This window comes from Bubalus kerabau, chromosome 12 (genome assembly GCF_029407905.1).
Source record: "Bubalus kerabau isolate K-KA32 ecotype Philippines breed swamp buffalo chromosome 12, PCC_UOA_SB_1v2, whole genome shotgun sequence".
Classification (NCBI taxonomy): domain Eukaryota; kingdom Metazoa; phylum Chordata; class Mammalia; order Artiodactyla; family Bovidae; genus Bubalus; species Bubalus kerabau.
In genome coordinates, this window is record NC_073635.1 from 81,260,671 (window position 1) to 81,282,240 (window position 21,570).

The window sequence follows — 21,570 nt, forward strand, 5'->3', positions numbered from 1 at the left end:
TCTGGGGAAGAAGTAAAATAGAAGGGGTAATCACTGCTATTCAAACAGAAAAGTAAAAACAAAGCAAATCTATTAACATTTATGAAATTAAATCACAGGCTGATTTACTTTCAGTAGCATAACATAGATGGCTAGGTCAGCAAATCAAATCGACAATAAAAGGCTGAAGTAATTCACTCTTTTATCTAAGCCTCTTAACTATAGAACACGAACAAATTTTTTTAAACCAAGGGAAAGACAAACAAGGAGTCAACACGTTTTATATAATACTATCCTTCACTCCAGGGTCACAGTAAGACATCAACTATTCATTAGATTTCTTCATGTAGTTTCGCCTGAAATCACTGCTTTCTCTTAAGCATAGAATGTGGAAATGAGATAGAACTTCACGGTGCTTTTATTTCCCCTGCTCCGAAGAGGATCGCTTTTAAGCATCTGAGGAAGTTCCAATCCTGATGACACCAGAAGACACCATTATTAATCACATAATGATCTATGCATGCTAAGTCGCTTCAGTCGCGTCTGACTCTTTGCAACCCTATGGACTGTAGCCCACCAGGCTCCTCTGTCCATGGGATTCTCCAGGCAAGACTACTGGAGTGGGTTGCCATGCCCTCCTCCAGGGGCTCTTCCTGACTCAGGGATTGAACCCCCTGAGTCTCTTATGTCTCCTGGGTTGGCAGGAGGGCTCTTCACCACTAGCGCCACCTGGGAAGCCCTAATAGAAAATATTCTCACCTAACTCCTCGGCCTCCCATTCTGAGCAAGTATCATTCCCTTCTTTTCATGGAATGGGACAGCCGATACTAAAAGGAGCCTAAGAAGACAAATGTTTCTTGAGCACCTACCATGTTCTAAGTACCATGTCAGGGCATTTCAGAGACCACATTCATGAAGGCCTCACGACAAGCCCAGGGGACAGCCATGGTGCCCCTCCTTGTCACAGGTAAGGGCGTTCAATGTTCAAAACCATTTTGCCCAAAGATGTACAGCTGGGTAAGTGAAGAGATGGAGTTCATCAAGGATACAAGTGAATGAATTCCTACCAGACCATGTCAACAAGAACACTGCCAATTTTAGAGTCTATGCATTTTATTTTTACCTAATCTGGCAAAAACAACTCCAGGCAGAGAAGACACAGGTGATGGAAACATGCATACCACACACCACAGAGCACCCTTTAAATTCCTAAACCAAATTGCTGTCCGCTGGCAGGTATTATCATCCTCCAGTTATAGACTGCAGGAGGCTGGAGTGCATGTTTCAAAAAGTGTGCTCTAAGAGGTCTGACTGTCAGTCTCCCCAGACCTGAGCCTGAATGCATGGAGTTGCCCACCCTGCCACCACCTCGATCCATGATCGAACTAACTGGAAGATGAATAGAAACGTGTTTAAGAAATCTGCTATTTCCCTGACATTGTCTGGTTTTAATGATTCCTTTTTAATTATTTTGGCTGAAGTGTAACTGTAATAAACTTTGTCAAGATCATGAAAGGAAAAAAAAAAAGGATGAAAAAGAAAACCTCCAAGTCTATGACCAAGGTCATATTCCAGATTCTCCTCACTCAGCTGTCGAATTTAAAAGCGTGGCAGCCAACATACCTTGGCATTGAGCGGGCACACAGACAGGGCGCTTCGGAAAAGCTGGTCTTCGCTCCGCCACTCGCCGCTGCGAACCACACATCTCAGGGTGTTTAGGAATAAAATTCCCAGGATGAGAGCAGCAATCAGTTTCTTAAGAAGAGAGGGACACGGGAAATGTCATTAGTAAACCCACCCACCGTCTTGGTCAGGAACGGCACCCACCTCGCTGGGCCAATACCTTTTTTTTCGTATGTTTACTGAGCGCTGCAAATCCAAACGTCAGCAGCATGCAGTAGCCGGCGCTGGGGAGGTACAAGACCCTCTCGGCCACCACAAAGCCCACTCGGAAGAACAGGTTACTCGCGGGAAGGAACGGGATAATGAGGAATCCCAGGCCCAGCGTGAGGATCCTGGAAGATGAGAAGTAGTTAGAATGGCTACTTTTAGAATTCTCAAGAAAAGTATTCTACTCTACATGAAATCCAGACGCCCCTTCCCTTTTTTCTCATGCCAGCAGTTAAGAAGAGGTATCAGCAGAGAGGATCTAACTGAGTACCATTAGGATAAAACAGAAAAATCTTACTAAGACTACTTAGCATCGAGCATAAGAATAAATCTTAGAACTCCTCACATTCACATGAATAAAGTTAGAATGATTACTTAGAACGGTCTTATGAACTTGCCTGCTTCTAACTATATCTCAAACCATGTAGGTGTCAAATAGCTCAACACCTGCTGCTGCTGCTAAGTCGCTTCAGTCGTGTCCGACTCTGTGCGACCCTATAGACAGCAGCCCGCCAGGCTCTGCCGTCCCTGGGATTCTTCAGGCAAGAACACTGGACTGGGTTGCCATTTCCTTCTCCATTGCATGAAAGTGAAAAGTGAAAGTGAAGTCGCTCAGTCGCAACCGACTCGTGGCGACCCCATGGACTGTAGCCCACCAGGCTCCTCCATCCATGGGATTTTCTAGGCAACAGTACTGGAGTGGCTTGCCATTGCCTTCTCCAGCTCAACACCTATAATATCCCAATTGGGCCAATTGGGATATTGGTCCCAATAAGTCCAATTTAGTCCCCTGACATTTAACAGGATGTATCCAGTGTTCTTGCTTGGAAAATCCCAGGGATGGGGGAGCCTGGTGGGCTGCTGTGTATGGGGTCGCACAGAGTCGGACACGACTGAAGCGACTTAGCAGCAGCAGCAGCAGCAATGTCACTTAACTGGTTTAAACTTTACAAGATCTGAAATAAACTCGTATCATTTGGGGATGCTCCAGCGTAAATTTCAGTTGAGCAAAAAGAAAGCTGAGAGCAGCGGGACACTTGTGGAAGCAGGTAAGCATTCCCAGAGTCCCAGGCGATGTTAAGAGGATGAATCAGAGGCTGGGTCAAACAACAAGGTCCTTCTGCACAGCACACGGAACTATATTCAAAATCCAGTGATAAATGGGAATGGAGAAGACTATGAAAAAGAACACATATATGAACTGAGCCACTCTGCTGCACAGCAGAAACGAAACACAACCTTGTAACTCAACTACACTTCAATACAATTAAAAAACCAAACAAAAGAAGCCCGGTCAAATTTGATAGCTCCTTCCCACAAACCTGCGCTTATCGTGTTAGAAAAATCCTACTGGCACATGCACAGCCAATTGGGACAGAGGTTTGTCACCCTTTAGAATTACGAACCAATTTAAGGCACAGGGTAAACTCAAAACTGAATTTATTTTGAGAAATTACTCATCTAATTCCAGAAACACTTATTTCTAAAGGAAGTCATCTTAAATAGCTTTCTCTTCCACAAAACAGGTTTTTCCTCCCAATTATTTTCTCAATAATCTTCCCTCCCCCCGCCCCCTGCTTTTTTTGGTGAGAAATAAGTCTCTTTGGGGTGGCAGCTTATTTTGTACAAATAACAAGAGAAGGAATCGCTGTCGAATCCACCAGGGCTTTCTGAAGGGGAATTGTGAAAAGATGGGCACAACACACATCAATTACACTCTCCGTTCAGACCATAAATTACTCTCTACCACCTATGGCGAGAAGGATCTCAAAATGCTACATCACGGGGAGAGGCGGGGAGATGAAGCAGTCATCGGGCGCCCCCTCCAGTCCACTCCCCAAGAGTTGAAGCCAGCCATGGATTCCGAGTGGACAGAACTCATCCTGCCCAGACATGTGCATCTCTACTGAAACACCCGTCCTTGCACAAAATCATTACGGTGATCCGCAGTGCTGGATTTAGCAACATGCTCAGACTCCACCCAGTGTGGAAGTTAAAATTCAGCTCGGCCTCTTACCTTCTCTTGTGGCTGTCTTCAGAGCACAGGGCTTGGCATATCAGGCCAATTAGGCAGAACCAGAGTGCTGCCAGACCAATCACCCTCCAGTCCCCGACGGACTTAATGAGGGGGATGCAACCCATCGACCAATCAAAACACAGCCACCAAGGGCACAGCAGCAGCCAGGCATTCAATGAATAGTAGTAATTATAGTTTATGGCCTGCCAGTCAAAAGAAAAACAAATATTTGATACTGAACTTGGAAAAAAAATACATATATATATATCTCCTAGCTTCCCTTTGGAGGCCTTCATATGTTTCTGCTCAAGGAGCCCAGCTGTATAAAATAAAATGTTGCCACTTTCTGCCCTGGGCACTAGGCTGAAGTGTGCAGTTGACTAAATGCATTGAGTTTTTTTTTTTTTTTTTAATAGATTAAAAAAATACAGTAAAGCCACCAGACTCTGCTTTACATTTGTTATATTTCTGGGGATGTTATGTCCCAATTATTCACTGATGCCCCAAGTCCGTGACCCAGGAAACCTGCTGTCCAGGGGTCTCTCACGTGTCTGACGATATAAGCAGAGGGTTTTTTGGTCTTAGATTTCTGTCTGTATGAAATGCACAGCTAAGAAACCTTGCCTTCAGAAAAAGCAAACCTTGACAAGAAAGTCTGGACAGCGTTAAGACTTTTAAAGACATCACCACTAGGGACTTCCTGGTGGTACAGTAGATAAGAATCCACCTGCCAATGCAGGGGACACGGGTTTGATCCCTTGCCCGGGAAGATCCCACGTTCCTCGGAGCAATGAAGCCTGTGTGCTGCAGTTACTGAAGCCTGTGCGCCTATCTGGTGCTCCGCCACGAGAGAAGCCACCAGAATGAGAAGCCCGTGCACCGCAACTAGAGAGCAGCCCCGGCTGGCTGCAGCCAGAGACAGCCCGCACAGAACACAGACTTGGGGCAGCCAGAGACAAACGACTTTTAAAAAGTCGTGCTAAAGGGAAAAAGATACCATCAATATTATATTTTATCCTAACCTCAACACGTCAATTTCCATTATACCAAAAGTAGGTTGGGGACAATTGAAGGAGTCTGGCAAGAAACCTGACGTTTTCTACGCCACTCCTCTTGATTTCGTTTAGCGTGCAAGTGAAAATAGTAATTGCTCAGTCTGTGTCTGACTCTTCGTGATCCCATGGACTGCAGCCCACCAGGCCCTTTGGTCCATGGATTCTCCAGGCAAGGATACTGGAGTGGGTAGCCATTTCCTTCTCCAGGGGATCTTCCTGACCCGGGGATCAAACCCGGGGCTCCTGCGTTGCAGGCAGATTCTTTACCCTCTGAGCCGCAAGGAAATACAAAGACTTTACACCCTCTCAAAGCCCTGATAAAAACCTGGTTTCACCCTAGAACTTCCTTGGTGAACGGAAACACCCGTGGAGGTGTTCTGATTAAGGGAGGCTTTTGTGGGTATGTTGGGGAGGGAGGTGAGGAGGAGGAGGGAGGGAAGACCTGGGGATCTGGTAGGCAAAGATGACCCAGCGGAGGACGCACCCAGGACTCACCCTGACCAGCACGCTGTCGGCGAAGGAGGCGGGGTTGTCCACCTCGGTGAAGGCGGGTGGGCCGGTGCCCATGATCTTCCAGCGTACATACAGCACCCCGGCTCCCCCCAAAGCCAGGAGGGTCATTCTGAAGAGGAGGCCCCCTGTCCGGAGCATGCCAGGGCTCTGAAAGGACAGTGCAAGGCCCCCAATGTTGAGGAGTTTTCAAATAAAAGTGTGGCCAAGCCAGGTATAAATGTGCAGCAATTCTGGCTGAACCTCGCTGACACTGAGCTTTAAAAGGCTGCCTGTTTTAGAATTCAAAGTTGCACGAAGTACTTTGAAAATGGTGTTTTAAGCCAGCAGGTACGTGACATTTTCCACATCTCAGCTGGAGACAAAAGTAGATACTCACCTCTAACGATCTGTTCTTATGGAGGAGCTTCCGGACAATTTCCAGGACATTTAATTTGCCTATCACAAAGATGTCGAAGATGGCATTCAGACCCTAAGAAAGCAAAGCAAGGAATCAGCCATGGGACAGCCTAACTCTGATCAGGTAGCCAGGATATGCCACAATTCTATTGCAGAATCTAGACGAGAAATGTCCTGGATTAGATCATTGTAGATAATCTCTTCAGCTCTAAAAACAAAACAAATCCTATGGTTCCTATGAAATTAGCTCATGATATTTGTATCAAATTTACTTATTTATTTAATTCTTGGTTACACTGGGTCTTTGATGCTGTGCACAGACTTTCTCTAGTTGTGGTGAGCGGGGCTACCCTTGAGTTGCGGTGTGTGGGCTCCTCATTGCGCTGGCTTCTCTCGTTGCGGAGCACAGGCTCCGTAGTTGTGACGCGCAGGCTTAGTTGCCTGTAGCATGTGGACTCTTCCCGGACCAGGGATCAAACCTGTGTCCCTTGCATTGCCAGGCCGATTCTTTACCACTGGACCACCAAGAAAGTCCCATCAGATCTGCCATCTAATAAATCCCGTTAGTCACAGTTTCATGGCCTGCATGCAAGAGTATGATAAGATGCAGGAGAGCTAGAGCTTTGGGGCTCCCAGGAGAAGTTCTGCAGAGGTCCTCCTTCCATTTTTTTCCCCTAAAACTGTCCCAGAGTTGTAGCAGAGCCAATACCTGTGCAGTGGCCATGCCTGAGACGATAAGGCAGCCAGCAACCTTGAAAACCCAGCCATGTAAGGAATTACACTTCAGGAACCTGGGGTGCTGCCTGATGAGGGCATATGCCCTGGAAGAGAGGGAACAGAACATACAGACTCTGGTGGGGCTGCAGAGACATCCCAGGCTCAGACTCCTCGTCACCCACCAGCTCTCCCTTCCTGCCCGGCACACAGCCAGCCCCACAGGGCAGCGTGGTCATGTGACTGAGTTCTAGCCAATGGGATGTGGGCAGAAGTGATTAGGCACCTCTTGGAGGTTTGGTCACAGACCAGAGCACACCCCACCCTTGGTTTCCCATCCAGTTGGCTGTGGAGGAGATGATGGAGGTGTCTGGAGTGGTACTGGAAACCACACCCTGAGGATGGCAGAGCCCCACTGTGTGGAGGATGGCCAGCTCTGCCCATGACTTTTAGGGGGATGACCAATAACTCCAATTATGACCACCTCTACCCATGACCTTTAGGGAGAAGGCCAGTAACTCTAATCAAGACCAACTCTACCCATGACTTTTAGGGGGATGACCAATAACTCCAAGTATGCAAAACCCCTGGCCCTAGGAAGTGTGATACTGCAGCTGCACTGATGCTAACAGCTCCCAGCAGCACCACCGCAGCTCCTTTCTAGTAGGTATGGCTGCTCTTAAAGCTCTGACACCCGTGGTTACAAGCTGAGGGCTCGTCTGGCCTGGACTCTACCCTTTACCCTGCAGTGGACTTTCCATAAATGTGGCTGCTGTAGACAACGCCATGCGCTGAACTCCCTATTGGAACTAGGCAGAGCGGTCAGAATATACACTGTATGGATGGTTCAAGCTGCCCTTCTATGACGTGGGGCCTTCGAACACAGAGCTTCGTGCAAAGAGGATCAATCATAAGTCGTCAGAAGCCAGTGGTAATTTGTGGTTTTCAGCGCAAGGGTGACATCTCTCCTCAGCAACCCCCATACATGCTGGGAGCCATTAATTATCCAGTACACGCGCCAGCGCTGGGTTAATGACTTCACAGAATCCTCATTTTATTCATCCGTGTGACGCATGGTTGTCCTGGGTCAGAGGACCATTTCTGCCCGGGTGTGAAGCATTTTCTAGAAGGCAGGAAGCTCCCTGTTGAGCTGCGCTGTCTTCTTATGCCACGCGCTTTTCTGCCTGTGAGCAGCTATGGGACAGTCACCCAGGGGACGCGGTCAGGCTGTCATGAGGACTGAGCCCAACACGAGTCTGGCGCTCTCTCCCTTTCCATTTAAACGCGTCATCAAAATGGCCACATTCTAGTCAGATTTTTGGAAACCTGCTCAACATCACCCTATCTTTATTCATGAAAATTCAACCTAATTTTTCAGCGCTTTTCTTAACGGAGGTGGGAGTCACCTGGGGGCCTCGTGAAATGGAGGCGCCACAGCAGGCCTGTGGCAGGGGGAGGTCTGAGATCCTAAATCTCTAATAAGCTCCCGGATGGTGTCAACGCCACTGGTCCTCAAGCCACACTTTGAGACAAGATTTCAGGACGGCAGTTCTCACAGAATGATTTTCACCCCCTACCAGGGGGGTGTGCTTGGCAATGTCTGGAGACATTTGAGGTTGTCACAACTGAGGGAGGAGGTGTCCTTCTGGCATCTAGTGGGTAGAGACCAGGGATGTTGCTAAAATATCCTATGATGCACAGGACACGCCCCAAAGAAAGAATGAGTCAGCCTCAAATGCCAATGGTTCAGAAACACTGGTCTATAGCAATCTTTTAAAAAAGTAACTTATGAAGTTCTAGTATCTTTGCACAGCAATTCTTTCTATACTGTTTCCTAGCTAGCTGACCTTAATCGTACAGATTGAATCCAATAAAACCATTTATCTTTGCCTCAACTGGTGTCCAGCCCCAAAGAGCTTGGACCTGGGAAAGGAAGATCCTTTCCCACGGCTTCCTACATGTGCATGCCCCACAATGCTGTTTTCCATTTGTCTACATCTCTTCACATCCCTAATGTCTCAGTTTCCCTCTGATAATGTCAGGCAGAAAATTAGCTAGAATAGAAAAAAAGAGTGCATTTCCATGCCTCTCCCTTCCAGGGGCTTCTACTCAGATCAGACGTAGGGGGCGCACACCTGGACCCTTCAGAGCCCTCTCCTGTTCCCCCTGACATTTCCGGACAAAGGCAAATGTAACATAACACACATCAATGCTTGTTAATCAGGACCAGAAACAGCAGTAGGGTCACAACATGGCTGTAGTTAAGACTGCTGAAACATGAGAGCACCCCAGAAAGGCCACAACACTCTTTGTTTCCTCCAGGACCTCTCCACAGGGGCTAGTCACCTGCTCTTCAGACGTGTCCCTTCTCCGTGCCCACCAGCTCTAATGAATCAACCGAGACACTCAGTTCCCACCTGAATCACTGGGAGCATGGTGGCACCCGTAATCGGCCCAGAGAGGGCTAAGTTGAAGACCGGCAATAGGGGTACAGCAGAGGGGTCCCACCGGCAGGGCAGTGCAAAGTGTCTTCATGGGAGGGAAACGGGTGTAGGGAGCAGGGCTACCCCACTGAAGGTGCCTGGGGTCTTACCAGCACGGTGATCCCTTGCTCTTTGCACAGCATGGCCACTGCTCCCAGGAGGATGCTCAGCAACACCCAGAACGTGGAATGGGTCCCCTCCTTGTTAGCTGCCGACCAGGAGAAATGACAAACAGAGTCACACAACTCAGCTCAGTCTTGGGAGCTCCTGGAAATCAAATTCTCAGCGTGCACCTTCGACAGTCACCATTTAAAAACACAGTTTGGTATTCAGATGGCATTTCTCTGTGGGCCAGTGTGTTAGACCCGTATTTCTGGTTAGATGGTGGTAGCTCAGCTGGTTATAGAGAAGGCAATGGCACCCCACTCCAGTACTCTTGCCTGGAAAATCCCATGGATGGAGGAGCCTAGTGGGCTGCAGTCCATGGGGTCGCTACGAGTAGGACACGACTGAGCGACTTCACTTTCACTTTTCACTTTCATGCACTGGAGAAGGAAATGGCAACCCACTTCAGTGTTCTTGCCTGGAGAATCCCAGGGACGGGGGAGCCTGGTGAGCTGCCGTCTGTGGGGTCGCACAGAGTTGGACATGACTGAAGCAACTTAGCAGCAGCAGCAGCAGCAGCAGCTGGTTAAGAATCTGCCTGCAATGCAGGAGACCCAGGTTTGACCCCTGGGTTGGGAAGATCCCCTGGAGGAGGGCATGGCAACACTTCAGTACTCTAGCCTAGAGAATTCCATGGACAGAGGAGTCTGGCAGGCTATGGGTTCGGAAAGAGCTGGATGTTTTGGACTTTTTTTGTAACTCAGATACGACTGAGTGACTAACACTTTCACTTTCTTCGTGGCATACACATCCCCTCCTCAAGGGTCCCCCAGCAGGAGCCCAGAGCCTTCAGGAGGCATTGCAATGCAGCCCTGGTACAAAGACATCTCAAGGCAGAGTTCCCAGGGGCGAGGTCCTTATTCCCAGCCCACCGGTCACCTAACAGGCCGTTCTGACAGCTTGTGCCGAGCACTCCCACTGGTGGTGGAGGCGCTGCATCTGGCTACCCCCTTCTGCTCTGAGAATCTCTACAACTCCCAGGGTCGGGGTCCAGCACTGCTCTGAGAGTGTCTACCACTTCCAGGTGGAGTCTGGGCTCTCTGAACCCCAGATGCCTTAAGAACACCTGCTCTGCTACCAGCATGGACTAGTTCTGAAGGATGCCGGACCATTGAGCTCACCTGCACGGACACTCAAGTATCAACAGGAAACCGAAACCTCAGCAGAAATGTGACTGTGGCAGGAAGCCGCCTAGTTTGGGTGAGGCTGGGCTCCAGTAATGATTGATGGTCCGTGGACACCTTTTGATGATGGACAGGGAGGCCTGGCGTGCTGCGATTCATGGGGTCGCAAAGAGTCAAACACGACTGAGCAACTGAACTGAACACCTTTTGAGGAAGGAGGGTCTGCTCTCTACCAGCAGGGGGTGTGGAGGATGCAATTCCGGGACCAGAGCTGACCTGCTCCCGGGAGGAGAGGAGAGGGCACTTGTGATACTCCTCTCTGTTCTTTGTGAGGCCCTCAGCTCCTCACTGAGGTTGATGGTGAACAAACATTTTATAAAGACCTAAGTGTGAGGTGAGGCAAAGTGAACCTGCTTGGAGGAGGTGCCCCTGGGTCTTGGTTCAGCTCTGCCTAAAACCAGAACTCCTGGCCTAAATGCAGTACCACCGTTCACCATGTGACCTGGAGCAAGTTACTTCTGTAGCCTCAGGGTCCTCATCAATAAAATGGGTGCAACAATAACTGTATCTTCCCTACTCAAGTGAGAAAAAAGGTATACAAGAAATACCTGCCCATTTGTGTTAAAAGTTACACATAAAAGTTGCTTGTACATGCAAAACATATCTCTGGAGAACACATAGGAAACCAACTGCAGTAGTTTCTAAACTAGTTTTTTTTCTGTACCATGCAGCTTAGTCTTAGTTCCCTGACCAGGGATCAAACCCAGGCACTGGCAGCCAAAGCGCCTGTGTCCTAACCACTGGAATGCCAGTGAATTCCATCTAAACAACTTTAAGAAGAAAAATTTGGATAGGAGAGGGAAGAAGTCTTACTTTTCACTGCAAAACCTTTCATACAATGTACATTTTTTAAAAACTATGTGCATGAATTAAAACCATACTAAAAACTAAACATCAAAAAACCAAACAAAAAACCTTGGTAGACTGCTGGGACCACAGAAAGCATTCACTGTTTGTTGCACATAAATCAGCAAAACCACCCCAGGTTCAAGGGAGAGGGTCTCCAATGGGGCTTTGATGCAAGGGGGTGACTGATCTGTCACGTTGTAACCAAAATGTGCCAAGCTCGCTATGCGGTGACAAGATATACCATGATTTTCATTAAACTGCTTGAGCAGAAAACCAACAATTAAGGTACGTATGTGAGAGAGACAGGGAGACAGAGAGATGCAATCCTGAATGAAGTGGATATCTGGGAGTCATCAGCAAAGCCCCAGACCAAAGTCCTGGGCTCCCTGTCTGGGATCAGCTGCGGGGTCTGGAGCTGGGGAGAGGGGATGCTGCTAACCTGGAACTTTCCACGTGTGGCTGAAAACTCCTCTCAGGATGCTGAGGGGCTACACCCAGCCAAGCCCCCTGGACTCTCAACAAACTGTGAGCAGGACTGACCCCTGTGCTGACTGAGGGCCCAGTCGGCCGGCTGGGAAAACGTCCTCACTCACACACAGGCCTCGGGGGCTGGAGATCTGGAAGTCAAGCCAAAGGACACACAGGCTGACACTGATCTTTTCAGCTTTTCTTGGGAATCTGTCGGATTTCCGGGATTAATGTACGTACAAACAGGCAGAACTGACAGAATACAAAAAAGTTTTATTTGGCTGTACAGTCGAGGCACCCGAAGGCTTTTCACCAGCCCAACTGATTGATAAAACAGTAAAGCCTCACTGATTCGGATTCCACTGGCCCGGATCAACCAGCACTCTTGTTTTAAGTCTTTCTGATCTGATTCTTCCTGCCGTTGACAGGATGAAGGGGTCCCAATGCTGAAAACAGTACTTAAGGCCTTCCTTACGGGGTGACACAGCCTCTCCAGGCTCCCTGGGTCTAAATTCCAAGCACACAGGCCAATATACTCTCACTGAGCTTTGCATGTTCCCTTTTCTTAGGCTAGAACACCCCAGAAGAATCCTGTGGCCGTCAAAGGTCACTTAGGCTGTGCAATCCACCCTCCTGGGCAGCCTCCCTTCTGGTTCACTTGTTTTATTCACAGTTGCAACAACAGCAAATGGTCCTACTGTGTGCACGCCTGACTGCCCAGTAGCAGGGTCTGTCCCATGCACCGTGGTGCCCCTAACTGACTGTCTACATTAATTTCAGGCCCAGCGGTAGTCCCCTAGACGGCCCTCAGCACAATCTGCCAGCGTGTTCTTTTTACACATCACTACAAATGCTTGATTTTCAGCTCTCACCTTTGGCACTGCTGACACGTGGGTCAATTTTCAGCATTGTAGGATGCTCGGTGCCTCCCTTGTTTCTACCCCCGAGAAGCCAGCAGCCCTCCTAGCTCTCAGTTGTGATGACCCAAAACATCAGGCTTTGCCAGATATCCTGGGTGGGAGGGGATCACGCCCAGTGGAGACCATTAAACTAACCAGTGCCACTCACAGTGTGTGGTCCTGCCCTTGGATCTTCTAGGAAAGGCAGATGCTCAGGGCCCCCCAGCCCAACCCAGACCCTTGGACTCAGAGACTCGAGGGTGGAGCCACACCGGAAGCCTGTTAACCAGCCATCCAGGTGATTCTGATGCCACAGGTCGAGGAGCATCAAACTCGGTGGGAAGCTTGCTCACGGCTGCATCCTGGGTACCAGGCCTGGCTTGTTGCAGCATCTTCTCCAAGTGCCAGAATCTGGGGTACCTGATTACCTATCAGGAGGGGCAAGGAACTGACAAATCATAGAGCCATAATGTAGGAACAGCTGGAGTGCTTCCAGGAGGTCATGCCTGTGATCTCCCTGGCGGTGATGGCAGAGAGGGAATCCCTCTCAAGATGCTGTAGGCAGGGAGCCACATGGCTGTGACTTTGAGAATGGATAGTCCATTTCAGTTTTAACTTCGAGTGAGCCCATGCCTGCCTTCTACCTGCCTCCCACCATCCTGAGCAGCATCTCTCCAATATCCCAGGCAGCACAGTGCCTAGAAGCCAAGTTGTCTTTACTGAAAACCACGGTATATCAGAGTATTTAGTTCCATCAAGCAAACTAAGGATAATTCCACTTGTAGAAATTAATTACACTATACATGTAACACCAAGAGATCACAATTACGAGCCCCAACCCCAATAGTCCTGTTACATTAGACATGATTTCATTGGGGTATTCATATATTTATTGGGATTTATTATTTTCTTTGGGTTTCCCTCAATAGCTCAGTTGGTAAAGAATCCACCAGCAATGCAGGAGACCCCGGTTTGATTCCTGGGTTGGGAAGACCCCCTGGAAAAGGGACAGGCTACCCAGTCCAGTATTCTGGCCTGGAGAATTCCATGGGCTGTATATAGCCCATGGGGTCGCAAAGAGTTGGACATGACTGAGCGACTTTTACTTTGAGCATTTGCTAGCAATCAGCAGCAGACAAGTGTTTATATACACCAAGGCATTGAGACCTTTAAAAAAAATATGGCCAAAGTAGAGGTAAAGCTAATGGATCACTTAATTCCTCTTAGAATATGATTTTGAGAAAAGTCCCACAAGTTTTAGCAGGTGAGCACAGGGGTCCAGGCCAAGCAGCGGCGTCACGCTCACTCCACATCACGCCAGAGCATGGCATCCCACGCCTTCTGCCGCACGACAGAGATGGGTGGAGGGAACCCCACAGGGCTCGCCCTCTCCTCTCAGTGTAGGGTGTTCCCTCAGCCCTTCCTCCTGTGACACGTCATGCTGAGTCTGCGGCCAACCACTTTTGGGATTTGCTTGTATCAGCAGTTTATGTACAACTGTGTGTGTGCTCAGTTATGTCTGACTCTTTGCAACCTCATGGATTATAGTCCACCAGGCTCCTCTGTCCATGAAATTTTCCAGGCAAGAATACTGGAGTGAGTTGTCATTTCCTCCTCTCGGGGATCTTCCCGACTCAAAGGCAGGTGGATTCTCTACCACTGAGCCACCCAGGAGTCCCTTATATGCAAATAGATACCCTTTAATTATAAATGAACACATTAATTACCATGGGGTCTCCCACCCTGGCTCCTGCGCCCTTGAAAACCCCACACCTCAGACCCAGCCGTTGTTTTCATATCCACGAGGCATTAGGTTCAGTAGTTCACTAGAAACCATGATGGAGGGACTTCCCTGGGGTCCAGTGATTAGGACTCCGGGTTTCCACTGCAGGGGGCATGGGTTCCATCCCTGGTTGGGGAACTAAGATCCAGTAAGCCACATGGAGTGGCCAAAAACCCCTTCCAAAAACAAAAAAACCAAATGGACCGCTTTCCTCCTCACCCCTTTAGCGGAATTAGATTTTTTTTAAGATTCTATTCCCACAGTTTGTGTTCAGATGTCTTGAAACATACTATGATTTCCCAGTGTAATGTTCCCTGATCTTAACATTTTAGTCCCTTGATCATTTTACATTTCTTCCTACAAAAACTGAATTAGCTTGTGTTTTACTTGACTGTAACATGGATTAATTCTACCCCGCCCTCCACGGCTCAGTAGTTTTGGATAGGAAAAAAACTCCCAGTTTCTCCATTAAAACACCCAAAGGACTGCTCTTGAAAGCACTCTGTGAACACAAAGGTAAACTACCCCAAGATTCACATTCCACTTGCCTGGAATTTAAAATGGATTTCTCCTTAGATGGCTCAATCTGAGCTTTCACCAAAAAAAGAAGAACACATTAAAAACCCACAACCTCCAGGTTCTTTGACAGCCTTCTCTCTAATCTCACCTCATCATTCCACCATACCGCTCGAACTTCAAGTTTCTTTAAGGGACTCAGGCTCCCTCCACCTCTCAAATCCTCAGCGAATTGTTCTGGGAGCATCCTACTCTTTAACTTTCCTTATACTTCTGGATTGGTTCCAGTATGGAAACATGTGAAAGAGGATGACAATGATTCTGTGCTGAAGAAGTTTTTTCAGTTTCAGTGATTATTAAATATGAGTGTCACTTTCCCAGCGGCCCAGCAATAAAGAATCTGCCTGCAAGGCAGGAGACCCGGGTTCGATCCCTAGATCAGAAAGATCTCCTGGAGGAGGGCACGGCCATCCTCTCCAGTATTCTTGCCTGGAGAATCCCATGGACAGAGGAGCCTGGCAGGCTACAGTTCATAGGGTTGTAAACAGTCGGACACAACTGAAACAACTTAGCAGGAAGGCAGGTCACTTCTCAACAATGGTAATTTCAGGGCTCATTTATAAACCAAGCAATGGCTTTACATTCAGAAAACGAACTCTAAACCACCACGGTCCAAGAGGAGGCATGGTGGTTGGGGAGCACTTGAAATTTACCTGGTCCCTATTGAGACATGTTGGAAGGATCAAACACACTACCTAATTTTGAAGACTTCATATGAAAGAATGTCAACAGCTCATAATCTGTATACTGATTACATGTTACAATTACAATATTTTTGATATATTAGGCTAAGAAGCTATTGTTAAAATTCAGCTAATCTGTTTTTTTCTTTTTTTTTATAACATGGGCTACTAGAAATTTTGCGATGACCTGAGGGCTCGTATCGTATTTCCTACCACACAGTACTGGAGTGTCACATGCTCAGAGACCCAGCTCATCCATGAAATGATCTACACGGCTGTTTATAATCCAAGTCTGCCTTCGAAGACTCAGAAAATAGCAAGTGACTTGCTTATTAAAATTCACTTCTTTCTCCTCCAACCCCTACCAGATTAGTCACTTGATTTGCTATCAGGAGTCATAAGACAGCATGCACACACACTTCAGTGTTTCCGCAATCCAAACTGGAAAGCTGAGCTTAACAGTTGACTCTTAAACTGGAGAGTTAGGGCCCAACCCTTCCATATAACTTCACAGTCAGCCCCCACTGTGTTCCTTGGTATTTGCTGGTCTGTATCCGTGGATTCAACCAACTTTTGGTTCTGCGATATTGAAGTGCATATTGAAAAAAATCCACCTACAAATGGACTTGTGCAGTTCACACCCATGGACTAACTATACTTTTAAACTATCTCATATAAATCAAAGGGGTCCTCTTTACAAATGTGTGGAAGGGAGGTGCACGATAAACCAAAGCCAGCCTACAAAGTATTGATAAAGTATCTCTAGTACTGGGGACAATCAAGAAAAGCCTTATAAAAATTAAATAATCAACTGGGAAAGTGGTCCTGAGTTTAGGGACAGCACAGCCGAGTAGACTTATGGTCATAAGACCTCCTCTAGCATGGCACCCCACTCCAGTACTTTTGCCTGGAAAATCCCATGGACGGAGGCGCCTGGTAGGCTGCAGTCCATGGGGTCGCTAGAGTCAGACACAACTGAGCTTTTCACTTTCATGCATTGGAGAAGGAAATGGCAACCCACTCCAGTGTTCTTGCCTGGAGAATCCCAGGGACGGGGAAGCCTGGTGGGCTGCCGTCTATGGGGTCGCACAGAGTCGGACATGATTGAAGAGACTTAGCAGCAGCAGCAGCATAGTTTTACCATGTAATTTGCCAAATTATTATTTTCTTTGAGTATTAATTTGTCAAAGTGACTAATGCGAACAGTTGCAAATATATACAGCATAATCTAGATAAATCTGGACTTGTGTTTTTGTATGTTTTTACTTAGTAACTAATGTAAGCTATTCTTTTATTCCCAACTTTGAGCATTTTATTTTTATTTATTTTTAAAAATTTTTCTTTTTTCGGTCATGCCTCCCAGGCATGTGGGGATCTTAGTTCCCCAACCAGGGATGGAAACTGCACCCCCTGCATTGGAGGCGCAGAATCTTAACCACTGGACACCAGGGGAGTTGCCTGATCATTTTAATAAGACAGTTGAAACTGAAAACAGTAGGCCACCTTGCATACAGCTGGCACTCAATAAATACTGGATGAGTCAACAGTTTTATTTCGATGTCTATTAGAAGCTTTACTATATTACTATATTTCAAAGGCAATTATGAGATATAATTAACACCGAAAAGTTAGTAATTTGTTAATGTGAATAAATACAGCAGAAGTTCTCTTCTCACTTTTTAGTCTTTGAACCTCCTCACAACGGAATAATCTCCGCCATGTAAGAGATTCTTTTTTAAAATAGTTTTTTAAAAATTACATAATATTAAAAAGACTTAGGAAAAATGGATCATTTTCATTTTAGAATTAACAGCTAAAAACAGTAAAAATAAATCCTGAGAGGTGGATATCACCTCCAGTACAACTGCATTTATGAGTACTTTTATTCAAAAAGTCTTCCGCAAATAGGGAGTTCTAACTGATGCATCGTTTGTTGTTTACTCGCTCAGTCGTGTCAAATTCTTTTGTGACCCCATAGACTACAGCCCAACAGGCTCCTCTGACCATGGGATTTTTCCAGCAAGAATATTAGAGGGGGTTGCCATTTCCTTCTCCAGGGGACGTTCCCCACCCAGGGATCGAACCCGAGTCTCCTGCACTGCACGCGGATTCTTCACCCCTGAGCCACTGGGGGAAGCCAAACTGGTGTCAAACTCTGTGTAAGTGTCTCAGGCTAAGAACTCTCCATCTCAAATCCGTCCAGTCTGCTAAGCTGTTAAGCAACAATGGTTCAGGAGAGAAAATGAAAAAAGCAAACACAAAAAACCCCCAAAAAACTATTCTTACAGCATGCAACATCTCTCAGAACTTGCTCTAGGAGAACTGTACAGCGTTCGCAAACATCAACCTTTTATAATCCAGAATTTCAGAAAGACTGGCTTGGAAAATGCTTTCCTTGTTTCCGTGTCTGTCTCTGAGGTAAGGCAATCCCTTCAGTAAACCAAGGCAAAGCCTGAGGGGCAGCGGGGGCGGCGGCGAGGGGAAGAAGCACGGTGGGGGAAACAAAAAACCCTCAAGTAATAACAGCAAGACCCTGGTCAGCGCCAACACCCTCAAGTGCCTAACAGATGCGAGCAATTCAGGGAAGGGCTGAGTGGCGGACTTGGCACGGCGCTCGAGTGGGGAAGCTGTCATTTCAGGAAAAAAAAAAAAGCATCGCATGCCAGGAGCGACCGTCTTCCCCAATCCACGCCTGCGTCTCGCCGCCCGGAAGCCGGCGTGCGTCGCGGTGCGTGGGCGGAAGTCACTGGACTCCGTCAGGCGGCCCCAGCTCCCTCGGCCGACCGCACAACGAGCATCCAATTCTCCTTCCAGGAGTGGGAGCCAAGCAAGCGGCGCTTCCACCCTCGGAATGAGGCAACTCGGAGGCCGCTCTCCTAACTAAAATAACGGGGTGGGGTGGTGGGGGTGGGGGTGGACATTTTGGGAGGATCGAGCCCGTGTAGCAACCCTGGAGAAAAGAACCCACGTGAATACCGCGGTCACAATTCAGATGGCAGCAACCCCAAATCTAAAAAAAAAAAAGAAAAGCATCCTAGATTATGTGAGTTACACAGTTGCCCTCGTTTCTTTTAAGCTGTGTGACTTAACTTTGTGTAAGCCAAAGACAAACGTGTCTTGAATCAAAGTGGAAAAGAGCAGGAAATGAGATCCCAAGAGTCAACAGTTATCCTGTTTTAGCTGCCTGAACTGTGGTGCGACTGTCTTGTGTTCAGTCGTGTGCGTTCGTTGAGACCCCATGGACTGTATTCCTGCCAGGCTCCTCTGTCCATTGGATTTTTTCAGGCAAGGATCCTGGAGTGGGTGGCCATTTCCTCCTCCAGGGGATCTTCCTGACCCAGGGATTGAACCCACGTCTCCTGCGTCTCCTGCATTGGCAGGCTGGTTCTTAACCTGCAGAGCCATCTGGGAAGCCCTGAACTATGGTAGGGAGAGTGACTAGAGCAAATAAATTTGAAGAATTTAGAACAACTGAGACTTGAGATCTTGTGTTTCATAATAGCTTAGCATTTAAAATGGTTATTCTAGAAATGTACCCATTTCCTTTCCTCTTGAAAAGGTTCTCTCCTCCCCACTATATAAATGAGACTAATGAAATTTCTCTTTGTCATCCCAATTCCCATGAAACAATATTCTAAGGTATTCGTTTATGAAAGAAATTGTTTTGGCTCTTCTATCAAGTTTATTGTGCAGAGATTATGTATGTGTGCATGCTCGGTGGTGTCTGACTCGTGACCCCATGGACTGAAGCCTGCCAGGCTCCTCTGACCGTGGGATTCTCCAGGCAAGGATACTGGAGTGGGTTCCCATTTTCTTCCTCCAGGGGATCTTCCCCACCCAGGGATTGAACTCACATCTCCTGCATCTCCTGCATGTGCAGGCAGATTCCTTACCACTAGTGCCACCTGGGAAGCCCACGCAGACAGATTACCTTTTTCCAATCCAAAATATGTACGAGGCTTTAACAGAGAGAAATATTGACAGGATGTCTCATCATTAGAATAATACTTTTCATTTTGGGTGTTCAGAAACAATAACCAGCGCACCATCGACTTAGTGTTTTTCTTTCTTTTTCCCTTTAAAATAATTATCCTTTTCTATAAGGCTATTTTCTTCTTTAAAAAAAAAAAAAGATTCTATTCTAAAAGAGCTCGCTTGGAGCTATTCTACATAAGTACAAAAAAAAAAAAAAAAAAAAAAACAAAAAACAACAAAAAAAAAAACCCAAACAAACAGAAATGTTACATGAGACTCTTTTTTCACTCTCAAAAAATGCCAGGATTCCAGAGGTTAGCACAGAATTGCTTGTTACAATAAACTCAGGCAGTTAAAAATTGTCCAGAGCTTTATAATACAGACAGTGCATCTATAAAGAAAGCTAATGAGGTTATTAAAAAGGAATGTATTCTCTGAAAGATCTTTTTACCTAGTTAAATCATTCACTTCAGAACACTCAATTTTTTGTTCCCTTATAAAAAATATTAAATTTGTTCCTCTGTAAAAAACCTCTCTTAAACTTCAAGTTTATGAGGAATGAATGCTTGACTGTTCTTTGAATTGATGTTCAGATCTGAAAGAACAAAGACCAGGTAACTTAAATCATAGGTTTAAACAACAAATATCATTTATTTTTATTTGTATTCAATAAGTACCAGACTGAACTTCTTCCACAAAAGAGCTTTGATTCTTGGCTGCACACTTACAAACAACGTGAGTAGCAGGGGCTGTTCTTAAATCATACTTTTGATGTTCCTACCATGCTTAACACTTTAACGATTCATTAACAGAATTGAATGCACTTCCTATTTATTTTTAATGATTGTTTTGACAAGCTTGCCTCACTGGTCCCATGAGGACAGGGAAGCCGATGAAGACAATTTAGTTGGGATTGGCTTTGAAGTGAGTTAGACATAGAGGGTGAACCCAGTTCAGCCATATATAGCCGCATGATCCTGGTGAGTTACTTATACTCTCTGTCTTACATGTGGACAGCAGGGAAAGTAATTCCACCTATCTTAAAGATACACAGATGATACCTCCCTTATGGCAGAGAGTGAAGAAGAACTAAAGAGCCTCTTGATGAAAGTGAAAGAGGAGAGTGAAAAAGCTGACTTAAAACTCAACATTCAAAAAACTCAGATCATGTCATCCAGTCCCATCACTTCATGGCAAATAGATGGGGAAACAGTGGAAAGAGTGTCAGACTTTATTTTTGGGGGCTCCAAAATCACTGCAGATGGTGACTGCAGCCATGAAATTGAAAGACACTTGCTCCTTGGAAGAAAAGCTCTGACCAACCTAGACAGAATGTTCAAAAGCAGAGACATTACTTTGCCAACAAAGGTCTGTCTAGTCAAAGCTATGGTTTTTCCAGTAGTCATGTATGGATGTGAGAGTTGGACTATTGGGAAAGCTGAGCGCTGAAGAATTTATGCTTTTGAACTGTGTTGTTGGAGAAGACTCCTGAGAGTCCCCTGAACTGCAAAGAGATCCAGCCAGTCCATCCTAAAGGAAATCAGTCCTGAATATTCATTGGAAGGACTGATGCTGAAACTGAAGCTCCAATCCTTTGCCACCTGATGGGAAGAACTGACTCACTGGAAAAGACTCTGATGCTGGGAAAGATTGAAGGCAGGAGAAGAAGGGGACGACAGAGGATGAGATGGTTGGAAGGCATCACCAACTTGATGGACATGAGTTTGAGCAAGCTCAGGGAGCTGGTGATGGACAGGGAAGCCTGGTGTGCTGCAGTCCATGGGGTTGCAAAGAATCAGATACAACTTAGCAACTGAACTGAAGACTGTAACATAATTGCCAACCACACACACATATGTGTGACAGTAGACAGTCAAAAAATGGTAACTTATGTTAACAGGAAACTACTCTACCTTCATGAGTAAAAAAAAATTCGTGCTG

At 46.6% G+C, this 21,570-nt stretch overlaps 1 protein-coding gene across 2 annotated transcripts in view; it reads right to left on the bottom strand.

Moving 5' to 3' along the window:
* The window catches only part of TMTC4 (transmembrane O-mannosyltransferase targeting cadherins 4), a 56,553-nt gene that overhangs the window by 16,561 nt on the left and 18,422 nt on the right, over positions 1-21,570 (bottom strand). For both annotated transcript variants that reach the window (XM_055542963.1, XM_055542964.1), the window contains exons 6-11: positions 9,158-9,255; positions 5,831-5,923; positions 5,437-5,601; positions 3,887-4,089; positions 1,823-1,994; positions 1,603-1,734 (exon numbers count right to left, since the gene is read on the bottom strand). In XM_055542963.1, the coding sequence (XP_055398938.1) occupies positions 1,603-1,734; positions 1,823-1,994; positions 3,887-4,089; positions 5,437-5,601; positions 5,831-5,923; positions 9,158-9,255 (863 nt within the window). The remainder of the gene's footprint in view (positions 1-1,602; positions 1,735-1,822; positions 1,995-3,886; positions 4,090-5,436; positions 5,602-5,830; positions 5,924-9,157; positions 9,256-21,570) is intronic.